Source organism: Pipistrellus hanaki (genome assembly GCF_964339955.1).
Source record: "Pipistrellus hanaki genome assembly, chromosome: 15".
In the NCBI taxonomy this organism is placed as follows: domain Eukaryota; kingdom Metazoa; phylum Chordata; class Mammalia; order Chiroptera; family Vespertilionidae; genus Pipistrellus; species Pipistrellus hanaki.
In genome coordinates this window covers 1,126,657-1,139,777 of record NC_140517.1, presented here as the reverse complement: position 1 = coordinate 1,139,777, position 13,121 = coordinate 1,126,657, and the positions used below count along the sequence as shown (strand labels likewise).

Sequence of the window (13,121 nt, the reverse complement as noted above, 5' to 3'; positions counted from 1 at the left end):
CTGGCCCCCTCACTCCCAGGAAAGCCTCGCCAGCGTCGCTGTTAACAGCCTTGTCTTTCCTTTTCGAAAACAGCCAAACACCGGATTGCTCACAAGCCTCACTCCAAACCCAAAGCGGCAGGTCCTTCTGAAGCGGGCTTTGCAAGCGTCGAACCCAAGGATCTGCTTGCGGACCAGGAGCTGTGGGCTCGGCTGGAGGAGCTGGAGCGCCAGGAGGAGCAGCTGGGCGAACTGGAGAGGTACCGGTGCCTGCGGCTCCCCAGCTCCGCCCTCAGGCCTCACGGCCCTGTGCTCCGTACGACCGCTGTGCTCCTCGGGGACACGGAGCCTCCGCACGGGTCCAAGGGTGCTAATCCCCCAGAGTGTTTTTCTGTAGGGCCGTGTTCACACACATGCCCATGCACACGTGTACACGTGCTGAGTTCATGCCTGTGCCCGTGCACATGCGTATAGATGTGCTTGCCATCCGTGGCCTGTTTTTGTAGTGAGTGGATGTTTCATGTATTGCTTTGTGACGGGCAGGGTTAGACATGAGAACGCCCGGCGGGAGAAGGGGCCCCGCTGCAGGGGCTGCTGGGAGGCTCCCCACAGGCCGCTGCTTTGGGCGGTGACGTGCCAGAGCGCAGGGGCTGGTGTCCGTGGAAGGTGGACGTGCAGAAAGGACAGGTTTCCTCCGACCTCCTCTGTGTGCGTGGGCCTTGGATGAACTGATACGACTTCCTTTTTATTTTTTATTATTTTTTTATTTTTTTATTTTTTAATATATTTTATTGATTTTTCACAGAGAGGAAGAGAGAGGGATAGAGAGCTAGAAACATCGATGAGAGAGAATCATCGATCAGCTGCCTCTTGCACACCCCCTACTGGGGATATGCTTGCAACCAAGGTACATGCCCTTGACAGGAATCGAACCCGGGACCCTTCAGTCCCCAGGCCGACGCTCTATCCACTTGAGCCAAACCGGTCCCGGCACGACTTCCTTTTTAAAAATGCGCTCTGAGTCTTGTGATGGTCTCGGTCATGATTTCTCTCTCTTTTGCATCATGGCATTCCAGTTCCATTGCACTTTTGGTTTTGTTATTTTTATAAGGCCTCAAGTCCTTTGTAGAATGAAGCATGAAAAATGTGCATGCACGTATGTATGTAAATAAAATTGTGTGCACATATATGAATTGTTTTTAAAGATTACAATGCATGCTAGTGAATGTAGAATCAGAAGATAAGAATGTTAAAGTTCTGTGGCTTTAATTTCTGATTTTTATTTTTTATTTATTTATTTATTTTTTAAATGTATTTTATTGATTTTTCACAGAGTGGAAGAGAGAGGGATAGAGAGTTAGAAACATCGATGAGAGAGAGTCATCGATCAGCTGCCTCTTGCACACCCCCTACTGGGGATGTGCCCGCAACCAAGGTACATGCCCTTGCCCGGAATCGAACCCAGGACCTTTCAGTCCACAGGCCGACGCTCTATCCACTGAGCCAAACCGGTCCCGGCTAATTTCTGATTTTTAAACAGAGATACAGAATCCTTTGGATTTCTTACAAATTTCGGGTAGTATTATTTACATTGTGCTTATATATTGTACGGCCAGTGTCCTCTTTGCAAAGATTAGAAAAGTCATACACTCTGTTGTACTCATGTTTGAATAACTTCAGTACACAGAGTCAGCAGAGAAACGAATGCATTTGTTTATTTCAGAAAGTTTTTGTTAATGGAGAATTCTAGTTAAAAAGTGTCCTATTGGAAATGTGAAGTTTCAGCCATTGCCGTGAGCGGGGAATGAGGAAAGGTAAGGCTCCAGTGTGTTTGCTCCATTTGCTCTTCCCCCGTTTCCTCTGCTAGTCAGCCGCCTCCTGTGATGGCGAACGGAGGAGATGCAGCGTCTTCCGAAGAGGAGGAGGAGGGTGCGGGCAGGTGTGTGAACGGACGTGTGAACGGGACGCATCCAGCGGCCGAGCCCGCGGCTCCCAGCTGTCGCCCCGCGGACGACCCCGGTGCGGAGCGGCTCCGCGGCCCCAGCTGCGCCGTGAACGGCTCTCGGTCCCCGCTCAGCGACGAGGACGAGGACGAGGACGAGGAGGAGGAGGAGGAGGAGGATGGTGACGATGACGACGCGCTCGGGCCCGGGGCCAGCTGTGTGCCAACCATCTACTTCTCCCACACGGTGGAGCCCAAGCGGGTGGGTATGTCCCCACCGGGACTGGTTCGGGTGTCCACCCAGCGGCCTGTGAGCGGTGACTGACCCTGACGGGCCAGCAGGAAACCGTCTCCTGTCCCCGGCTCTGATCAGTTTATGGAAAACGGAAAAGGGGCAAGTCCACGCCGTAGCTCGCAGCGGGCCGTGGCTTTCTCAGCCCCTCTCCGTGCAGGCAGCGCCGGTCTCTGCAGCGGGCCGTGGCTTTCTCAGCCCCTCTCCGTGCAGGCAGCGCCGGTCTCTGCAGCGGGCCGGACAGTGTGGGTCCGGGAGGGGTCGGTTCTCCGCGGCTCCCTCGGGAATCCCGGAGTGAGTTGTAGGTGGCGTGGTGGCGTGGGGGTGTGTGAAAGTGGCTGCATTAGTTTCAATAATCCAGGCTGCTGTTTCTATGTGGGCATGGAATGAATAGGAACATCATGCACAAGAAGGAGAATGTAGGAGGAGGTAAAAATTAGCCTCCTTTCTGACAGTAAATATAAACATCTCTGCGCACTCATGACTTCAGAGTCTTGGCAATTAGAGCTGGGGTTTGAGCTTCTCTCACATCCAAAGACGCTGTCCCTCCGTCCTGCCCCTGGGAGGTCAGGCTCCTGGGGGCGGGCTCTAGGTGAAGAAGGACAGGCCACCGAGAGCCACCCTCCCCGCGCTGTCCCCTGTGCCAGGAGCCCCCGCGGCTCCTCTCTCTAATCGTCTCTCAAGGACACGGGCTCGGAGACCACGTCTGGTCTCGGCTCGCACTCCTCCTGACGTGTGTCCCCGCAGGGCCTGCGGTTCTGTCCCAAGTGGCTGTGATGATTATTTAATGAAACATGTTTAAAACATATTTGATATTTCTCAGGTCCCTGAAGTTATCCCTGCTGTAATGTGAAGTGAAATAATTATCTGCTGTTTAATGCTCTAATACTTCAGACTAAAGGGAGCACTTACTGAATTCCGTGGGAAAAGGACTGATTAGTCAGGAAAAAAAGTTCGCTTTGTGGTTTTTTGGGCTTTCCATCTCTCGTGCTGTCAGCGGAGGACAGGCAGAGGGAGTGACGTTTGCAGGGTGTTGGGGGCGTCGTCCAGGGGAGTGTGGGGCGACCAGCAGGCACGGAAGGACAGACAGCCCTCAGCGGGTCGTCCTGGTTTTCAGTGTATTTATCAGAAGTACCTCGGAGAGTGGATCGGCCGGCTCAGACCGTGTTGCTCAAGGGTCTGCCCTTTGCTTTTGGTGTGGAGCCGAGGCACGGGGGCTGGGGTGGTCGCTGGTGAGGTGGAGCTGGGTGCTGGGAGGCCCGTGCGGGCAGTGGCGGGGGAGGGTGGGAGGGGGTCATGCTGCACCTCACTTCCATGCAGGAAGCATAGGCGGCCGCTGCTGTTCCTGCCTCAGTGCGGGGGGCGCTGGCTTTCGTTTTGGCTGTGACTGCGTTCTCAGGAGGGTGTCACGTTGTGCTGCGCACGTTTCAGGTGCGAATAAACACTGGGAAGAACACCACCTTGAAGTTCAGTGAGAAGAGGGAGGAGGCCAGACGGAAGCGGAAGAACGGCGGTGGCGGCCACCCTGCCCCCGAGCCGCCCGCCATCCGGAGCCCGGCCGACGTCTACAGGTGGGCTGGGCCGGGCGGTCCTGCGGGCACCGCCCCGGAGGGTGGCCCTGGGTCCGGGCGCCCCCTGGCGGCTGCCGGCCACCGCACTCACTTCCCCTTCCCCTGCCCTCTTGGTCATCGCCATAAAACATTCCCATTGATCCAGTCACACCGTGTCCTATGTGACCTTCAGAATGGAGGTGTGTCTGGGGGCTGGTGAGGGCGCTGGGTGGCTGAAGGGACGGTCCCTGCAGCCTTGGCTGGGCCTGGTTGCCGGCACTGCCTGACGGTGTGCACGACCCACGTTTGTGGAAATGGCAAAAACTGCTGGCCCCCTCCTAAGGAGGCCTTAGTTACGGGTGGAATTTTGGTAAATCCAGCTGTTGTCACCCAGCACGTGTTTGTAAAGAAAGTGCTGTTTCAGTGGCCCCAGGTTACAGTTCTCAAAAGCACATGAACTATGTCATTGGAGGCTACCCAGCCATTTGGGCTGTGAAATGTGAGACACACGTTTGAGTCACCACGTCAGGCTGACTTCCGTGGCAGGTGCCTCAGCAGTGTGCTCGGTGCAGGGTCTTCGTGGACCTGGTGGACGGGGCGTACGTCCCTCGCAAGTCCATCCTGAAGTCGCGCAGCCGGGAGAACCCCGTGTGCAGCGACACCAGCGAGGGCAGCGCCGCCGACGGCGAGGAGCGCCGCGGGCTGCTGCGGAGCCTGAGCGGCGAGGAGGCCGCGGGCAGCGACGCCGGCGAGAGCATCCCGGAGGAGGAGCCGGAGCCGGAGCCGGAGCCGGAGCCGGAGCCGGAGCCCGAGCCGCCGCCGCCGCCGCCCGCGTCCGGAGCGCTCCAGGTGTGTGTGCGTCTCTCGCGTGCCACCGTGTCCTTGGCCGGTTCTGGGGTGGTGGTGCCGCGGCCTCTGTGGTCCTCGCTCCTGTCCCACCCCTCGTGGCTCTTGTGGCTGTGGGTGTTTCTGTAAGAGGCTCCTCCTGTGTGAGAAGTGCCCGGCGCTGTCTCCCAGGTCTGGTCTGAACGTCGTGCGTCTCTGCCTTTAAATTCTGTGTTTATATGTTCATTAACGGAAGGGCAGCGGCATTGCTTACCTTGTGGCTTTACTTCATACGTTCCCTTCCTCTCAGAAGCCATAGGACCCACCAGTCCCCGCTGGTCCTTGTTTGGTGAACAGTGTTTTACACATTGTTTGTAAGTGACGCATCGTCTTAACCAGCTTGTTCCCTGGCTTACACGGTCAGCACCGTGTGTGCATGGCAGTGTGTCCGTCTCAGTGCCCCTGGCTCTTAGGAGACGCCGGGGGAGGTTCCCGTGCGGGAATCGTTTAGAAAGTCGTCACACCCGGTCTCTGCCCATCTCTGTGGACGGGGCTGGGGTGACGAGGCCGGTGCGTTCCCGTGTGCTCAGTCCTGTGCTCCAGGGAGCACGCGCCAGGCGGCCCGCAGACGCCGTGGCCTTCGGGCCGGCCTCACTGTCCCACCAGTGAGAGTGTTGTCACTAAAAACCCCACATTTTTATTGATTTTAGAGAGGAAGGGGGTGGGGAGAGAAACATCAGTGATGAGAGACCTCCTGGGTCATAGAGACTTCCAGACTCCCTGGCCGGGCCACGGTGTGACTAAATTCCACTCTTACATGACGTTGAGGCGAGGCCCCGTGCGGTGCCCACAGGTATGAGCGGACACCTATAGCCGCCACTGCTGAGACCGAGGCTGCCGGCCAGGCCCGGCCCGGCGCCTCAGCGGGGCCTCCCACGTGCTGCCGTGATCAAGATGTTTTAATGGCATTTGATTTCTCTGAGCAATTTGTATTCTGTCGTTACATTTTTTTAACCCAGAAAGCTCGTGAATTTGCTTTGATTGAGAAGAACGGTGCCATTAACAACACAGGGAAGGGCTATTGGCATCCTCCTTCAGTTCTGTTCCCGAACTCGACGTTTGTCTCCTAGGCTTTCTCTGGAACGGTGACAGAGAAGGAGTTGCCGCCCTGCCTCGCCCCGCGCCCGGCTGCGGCCCACCCTGTGCTGGCCACCATCCCTGAGCGGAGAGAAGCCCCGTCAGAGGGGTCGGAGGGCACCAAGCGGGTGTCCAAGTTCAAAGCCGCCAGGCTGCTGCAGCGGAGCTAGGCGGCCCGCGACCTAACGGCTCACGGCTCTCGGAGACAGCGAGGCGCCCGAGGCATGGAAGCGGCTTCTGTCCTGGTGGTGAGGGTCCGAGCGAGCCCAGGACCCCCAGCCGGCTCGCTCGTCCTGGCACCGGCACCGCCGCTGCTGCCCCTGAGGCCCAGCTCTGGGATCGCCTCTCAGAGAGGATGTCCCGGCTGGTGGTGTTCGAACTACACGCTCAGCTCCGCCCCCGCTGCGGTGTGCGCACCACGGGGACACGTAACAAACGCAGGGTTCCGGTAAAGCCAGCGTTCCGTTCCTGCCTCAGCCTGGGAAAGGCCTTCCAGAACCTTCCAGGGGTTCTGCAGCGAGGTGCCCTTTGACCCCGGGACTGTGCTGTCCTCGGCAGATGCTCCCCTGGCCTGTGGCCAGGTTTCTTGGTCAGAAGAATGGGATTTTGTAAAACTTTTTTTTTTTTAAAGTAAAAATTTTATGAAACTTGGTCTCAAAAATGCTGTGGACTTCATGACTCAGAGCCGCGTGCGGAAACGTCTGGTTGTGTGTGCGCTGCGAGTGCCCCCGCCGCCCGCAGGAGCCGAACCCCCATCCCGGGTCCCATTGCCGACACTAACCACTGAGCAAGCCGGGCCCGGGCAGCGGCGAGCCATTTGTCATGTGGGTTTGCTCCACACCACGGTTCGGTTTTCATGGTTCATTTGGGGAGGCGTGTGGCTCTAGGAGTCACAGCTCCGTGGAAAGATGAGAGAGGCCTCCCTCCGAGGCGCCCCATCCCCGCCATCCGCTCGTGTGTCTGGGCCCCCCCTTCCCCCGGGGCCCCTTTCTCAGCTGCTTGTCCCCGGGGCCCCGCGGGCTCCAAGGGCCTGGCCAGGTGACGTCACAGACTGTCTCTCCCTTCGGGTTTCCCAGTGCGTCCGAAGGGCTCGCCTGGGTGTGCACCGGGGGGGACTGTCCCAGAGCGGGTGCGTCTCGCCCGGTGTCCGTCTGGGGGGCTTTTCCGCTGTAGCCGTCTCCCCGCGCTGGGTTCCTCCTCATTCTGAGGTCCACACGCTGTCGGGGGAGGCCAGGCTGCAGACCCTGCCCTCTGGCCAGGCGTCCGTCTGCCCTGCGTGTTCTCATCTTGTGCACAGCCTCCGGGCTCAGGGCGGAGGCCAGGCCTGGGCCAGTGACCCGGCCAGCTGGAGCCTGGGGCCCTGCAGGCGCGTGTGCGGTCTGGGGACCCTGTCTCATGTCTGCCCCAGCGGGGCCTGGCCTGCCCCTCCCGCCCTGGGCCTCCCCCGCCCCGGGCCTCCCCGCCCCGGGCCTCCCCGCCCCTGACCCCCTGGCCCTGCTCCCAACCGTGGGAGGCGCCATCCCTTCTCCCGGCACCGCCTCATGGTCCTTCCTGTTCCGTGCTCTTCCCGGAGCCCAGGCTGGACCCTGCTCCCGAGCTTTGGGGCTGAGCCTCCGGTTGGCCCCGGGACGCCCCTGACCCAGGGTGACGGCGCCCACCTGCTCCTCCCGCCTCCGTCTCGGGGTGTCTGCAGCTTCAGCAGCCCTCGGGGTGTTCCCTTTCCTTCCGAGCCCCGGGCGGGCAAGTTTAAATGCCCAGACTGCCCGGCCTGCAGGGGCTCAGGGGCTGCCCAGACTGCCCGGCCTGCAGGGGCTCGGGCTGAGCGTTGACCTAGGAACAAGGAGGTCACAGTTCTATTCCCGGTTGGGGCACAGGCCCAGGTTGTGGGTTCAAAGCCCAGTGTGAGGCGTGCAGGAGGCTGCCAATCCATGTTTTGTCTCATCATGGATGTTTCTCCCTCTCCCTCTCTTCCTAAAGTCAATAACAATATATTTAAAAAACAGAAATAAGAATAAGACTCCTGGACTGGACAGAACCCGGATGTTGTGGGCTGAGTGTCTGGGGCTGCGGACCAGACCCCGCTCCTCCCGGGAAACACCCATCCGCTCGGGGCACCGCGCGTCTGATGGGGACACCACGGCCTCGGTCAGCCGGGCGGACGCCCTGCCCAGCAGCTCGGCCTGGCGTGGGCACCGGGAGCGGCGCCTGCCCAGGCGGTGCCGAAGGCAGCTGTCCCTGCCGTGGCTGGCGGTGGCGGCGGGAGGGGCAGGGCTGGAGCCGGCTGCGTGTCCTCGGACGCGGTGTTTCTGTGTCACACACCGCCGCACTCCGGCCCACGTTCACCCGCGGTGCGTGAGCTTCGCCGGCTCCCGCTGTGTCTCACACCCGCCCCGCAGGCCACACGTTCTCCTTCCCGCACACCGCGCTTCCCGGGCGGGATCCGGCTCGGACGGCTCCGCCGAGACAAATGGACCGTCTCCGTTAATTACGCCGTTTAATTGATCACAGCCTCCGATGGGTGTTATTTATAGCGCCGTGCCGTCCCGGTCCGCCGGGGGCCCGGGGGCCGGGCGGGGGTGGGGGGCCGGGGCCGGCACGCCAGCGCCCGCCTCTGCTAACTGTATTAAGTGCCTCCTTTCGGGCCCGCTCCTGTCACCGTATGAAATGGCTTTTAATTGAGATGACCGACGGCCATTAGCCAGCTCCACCCCCGCCGTCTCGCGGGCACCGAGCACTTTTCATTTTTGCTCTATTGATCGGGCAGCACTCTGCGTGCACTGGCCTCGGACCCGGAGGAGGAGGAGGAGGAGGAGGAGGAGGAGGAGGAGGAGGAGGAGGCGGCGGCGGCGGGAGGGGCCGTGGGGGGGTGGGCGTGGGGGGGTGGGAGAACGGGGGTGCGTTTCTCTGCGGGTGCCTCTCTGGGAGGCCCACGGCTCCCTGTCACTCCCCACGGGTGCCAATAGGGGACAGCGGCGAGCGGTGGCGGCAGGCCTGCCAGTCACGGGCGAGCATCATTATTCATTCTGCTATAGGTGGGGTGTGCAGTCCGTTACAGTCATAATTACCAGGACCGGAGGGTTTCCTAGGCAACCGGCTCCCCCCTCATTCACGCGGTAGCTGAGCGCACAGCCCGGCACGGCCGGGTCTGGGTGGGCGCCCGCTGCCCGCCGCCCCGAGTCCGGGTCAGGCACCGCCCGCTGGGGCGCTCGCAGGCCGCGTGGGGCCCCTGCCCCCCACCCCGCCCCACCCCACCCCGCCCCTCGCCTGCACGGAACCAGGGCTCTGAACACACAATCCCCGTCCTGCTGGTGACCTGGCTCCATCTCCGGACGTGGCAGGATGTCTCACGGTCCATTTCGTCTGGAAGGAGTGGGTCCTTTCCTTTTTTAATAAACATGTTTTTATGGTTTTAGGGAGGGAGGGAGGGAGCAGTGGAAACATCAGTGATGGAGAGAATCAGTGATCGGCTGCATTTTACATGCCCCCCTCTGGGGTGCGCCCACAAACCAGGGCATGTGCCCTTGACTGGAATCGAACCGAGGACCCTTCCTTCTGCAGGCCCACGCTCTGTCCACCGAGCAAAAACGTCTAGGGCATACTTTCATTAAAAAAAAAAATGATGTTCTGTCTTATTGATGTTTCTCCCTCTCCCTCTCTGAACTCAATAATATATATTATTATTATTATATATTATTGAGTTCAGAGAGGAAGGGAGAGGGAGAGAGAAATATCAATGATGAGAATCATGGACCGGCTGCCTCCTGCACACCCCACACTGAGGATGTGCCCCGACCGGGAATCGAACCCTGACCTCCTGGTTCCTAGGTGGACGCTCAGCCCCTGAGCCACAGCAGCCAGGTGTTTCATTGAGAAGCTTTCTGATTGACTAGAAATGTGCAGAGACAGGCCCGTAGGATCAGAGTCTGAATCGATGGGGCCCATCCCAGCTGGCCACGGGCATGTCTGTGTGTCCGCGGGAAGGGGGCACGGCCTTCCCGACAGCAGGGCGGCGCTGTGGGGGGCCTGGGGGGCAGGGGCCATGCCTGCTGCTGGGAGCATCGCGCAGCGGGGCCCCGGCAGTCCCACACTGCGCCGAACTCCCCGTGCTGCGGTGATGGGGTCTCCTGTCTGCCTGGCGGACGTGGTGCTGAGGAGGTTTGTCCGTTGGGCAGTGACCGGGGGCCGCAGACCCAGGTCTCCGGAGACGAGGGCGTCTGGGGCGTGGCATCGGCCCCGAGCTCCTGGGGAAATGGAGGCGTGCATGGCACATGGGGGCAGCAGGAGCTTCCCAGTCTGTGGGCACCACCAGGCGCTCACTACCTGCTGCCCCTCTGTCCCCAGACGCCCTCCCGCCCTCATCGGCCGCCCCCGGGGCCCAGCAGGCTGCTGCCCTGCTTCCCTCGGGGGGACCTCGGCATCCCCTGCCTGGCCCTCAGCTCTGCTCGGGGGTGAGGCGGGGGGCTGGCTCTCCCCCGCGGCCACAGCCCACAGCGGGGTCCCTCAGCCCACAGCCCAGCTCCGTCCGCTCCGGGCTGTGGGCACCGGGCGTGGCCCCCGTGAGGCTGGGCAGGCCAGCAGGGCCCCGAACTCCCCTCTTCCCTCCGAGGGATCCTCAGGCCCAGTTTCTTGAAAACAACTCAGACACTGAACGAAGCATCCCGCCCCCCGCTGGGGGTGGCTGATGAGCGGTTGGGTATTGGATATTGGATATTGATGAGCGATTGGATATCACAGACGCCGTAAGCATGACTGGCCGCCCGGATCCATCAGGCAGGCTCCTCCGAAGTTTACCTTTTAATTATTATTATTTTTAAAATAGATTTTTATTGATTTCGGAGAGGAAGGGAGAAGGAGAGCTAGAAACAACAGTGATGAGAGAGAATCACTGATGGGCTGCACCCCACCTACTAGGGATGGAGCCCGCAACCCAGGCATGTGCCCTCACTGGGAATTGAACCCGCGACCCTTCAGTCCACAAGCCAACGCTCTGTCCACTGAGCCACACCAGCCAGGGCTACATTTACTTTAAACAGTTTAATAATCTTTTCAAAAGGATAAGCCCAGCTCCGCGGCCAGCACCCGCTAGCAGCCCAGTGGTTCCCAGTGTGGGGGGCACACACCCCACGGGGGCGATTTGATGTTTAAGGGGAGGCAATTCCGGAATGAGCTGTTCACAGTGGATTTTTTGCATTTCTCTTAGGGGCCTCTTATACAGCATATAAATATATGTTGTGACATATTTGTGCATTTCAGTTCTCTAATATGTGTTGAAACTATTTGCTATTTTTTCCCATCACTTCATATCGCTATTAACAATTTCTTAAAAAAACACAAAAAAACTAATTTCGTAGTGATTTCTTAGTGAAATGCCCTTTTGTTCTTTTCTTTCTCTCCTTCGTGGATGCCATGCTCTTGGGAAGCCTGTTTAGACCAAGTTCATGGCCTTTTAGGCTTCCTCCACGTGAACAGGAGCTCCCTGTGTGAACAATGGAAATCCTCTGTCCGGGGAGGTGGGGGCATCAGGACGTTGGAGATGCGGAGGCGGGGCATGGCCAACGGCAGGCTGGGGACCGCCGTGCGGCCCCCCTCCTTCCCCCAGGTCACCGAGTCTCCCCCGGCAGGGGGCGGGAGGACTCCCCCAGGTTGGCCGGGGAAGTCGGGGTTCACTGCCTGTCGCACCCCCTCTCCTCGGCGTCAGGGACCTGCACGTTGTGCCTGGCCAGACGCACGCCGCCGATCAGGTCCTGGACGGTCCCAGGTCCCAGCTAATGAAGGACCCGTGACGAGGTCGTTATTTACGTGCGACGGCAGAGGAAGCGGGCGCTGCCCACTGAGCCACTCTGAGCTCCCGGTTCTCGCGCCCGGACCGGGAGAGAGGACTGTCCCGGGCACAGGAGGCCAGCCCGTCTGAAACGCGTGGAGAAGCCGGCCGCTCCTCCGTCACGCTTGCTCTTCTCCCTTTTCTCTCTTCCTTTTCAAAATAACCCAGCTGTCTCAGGAAACACGTTAACGTCTTAAGGTTAAAGCATTCTTCCTTTCTCTCTCGCTCTCGTTTTTGGTCTAAAGATTACTCTGTGCCCAGACAAAGGAAATATTGAGACCGTTCAATTTCGAACAAAGATGCCGCCTGCCTATGACTCCTCCGAAGCGCTATAAAAATTCTCCAAAATTGCCTATTCACTCAGATTTACTGAGTGTAGCAAAAATGTCAAAGGCATAAAGTCAGAGGAGATGGAATAAAATAATGCAGGAGACAGATTAGCCACGCGCAGGCCCACGCAGCTCGCCACGCACAGAGCCCGTTCCCGCCCCGGGATGGGCATGCCGGCCGCCCCCCGCCTTCGGTGCCGGCCCGGGGCCCTGTTGCCCCGCCGCGGGCACGGCTGGCGGAGGGCAGTGCGTGTGGCACCGGGACCAGGAAGCAGATCCCGGGTCCGAGTTCGGTCCGACAGAGCGAGGGAGCCTCGGGGACGCGTCCTGTCCTCGCTGTCTGTCCCGGCAGTGTCTGCGCCCCATCCCGAGCCCCCCGAGATCTGTGTGCCGATGGCTGTGGAAAATACCGGAAAAGGGGTGGGGCCGCCTCAGGGTGCCCCAGGCCGTCACAGTCTTTGGCAGTGACGTTTTTTGTTGAAATGTACAATGTATTTAAAAAATATATTTTTATTCATTTCAGAGGGGAGAGGGGGAGAGAGAAACATCCACGATGAGAGAGAATCATGGGTCGCCTGCCTCCTGCCCACCCCCCACTGGAGATGGAGCCCACAACCTGGCCTGTGCCCTGATGGGGAATCGAACCCTGACCTCCTGGTTCCTAGGTCGATGCTCAGCCACGGAGCCACGCCAGCGTGGCCACGATTGGTGTGTTTGTGAAGGGGAGGAGGTTGTGTATCGGTCAGCTTGTTATCTTGCAATCTTCCAATAGAAAAGCTAAGTCCCTCCCACTGAGAAAGGTCAGTTCACGGTGAGATGTCACAGCAAACCTCGCGGGCGGCTGCCCCGGACCCGATGGGCGTGGGGTGGGCGTGGTGCGCCCGGTGTCAGGGTGTCAGCCTCCCCCGTGGACGCAGGCGGAGGGCGGGAGGAGCGGGCGCGGCTGGGATCCTGCATGAGGTGAGGTGGTGCAGACGTCAGCCTAGCCCGCCCCCTGCACACCGGGTGCGAGCCCAGCAGGCCCGGCTCTGCTTCTGCTCCCGGACCCTGGCCGGCCGCCCTGTCCCCCCTCGTCCGTGCAGGGAGGGGTGGGGAGCCTTTTCCTGCCACGGGCCACGTGGTGACAGAAACCAAATCATCAGGGTTTGAGCATCCACCCATGAACCAGGAGGTCAAGGCTGGATTCCCTGTCAGGGCACAGGCCGGGAGTGCGGGCCTGATCCCCAGTGGGGGCCGTGCAGGAGGC

At 60.0% G+C, this 13,121-nt stretch overlaps 1 protein-coding gene across 2 annotated transcripts in view; it reads left to right on the top strand.

The window, feature by feature from the left end:
- The window catches only part of URI1 (URI1 prefoldin like chaperone), a 24,743-nt gene extending 18,357 nt beyond the window's left edge, over window positions 1-6,386 (top strand). Inside the window, exons 7-12 of one of the 2 annotated variants that reach the window (XM_084905512.1) lie at window positions 74-239; window positions 1,847-2,183; window positions 3,645-3,784; window positions 4,336-4,561; window positions 4,592-4,612; window positions 5,719-6,386. In XM_084905512.1, the coding sequence (XP_084761638.1) occupies window positions 74-239; window positions 1,847-2,183; window positions 3,645-3,784; window positions 4,336-4,561; window positions 4,592-4,612; window positions 5,719-5,895 (1,067 nt within the window). In that variant the 3' untranslated portion in view covers window positions 5,896-6,386. Of the gene's footprint in view, window positions 1-73; window positions 240-1,846; window positions 2,184-3,644; window positions 3,785-4,335; window positions 4,613-5,718 lie in introns of both variants that reach the window. The other variant, XM_084905511.1, reaches the window with a different exon arrangement.
- Window positions 6,387-13,121: the final 6,735 nt, after the last annotated feature.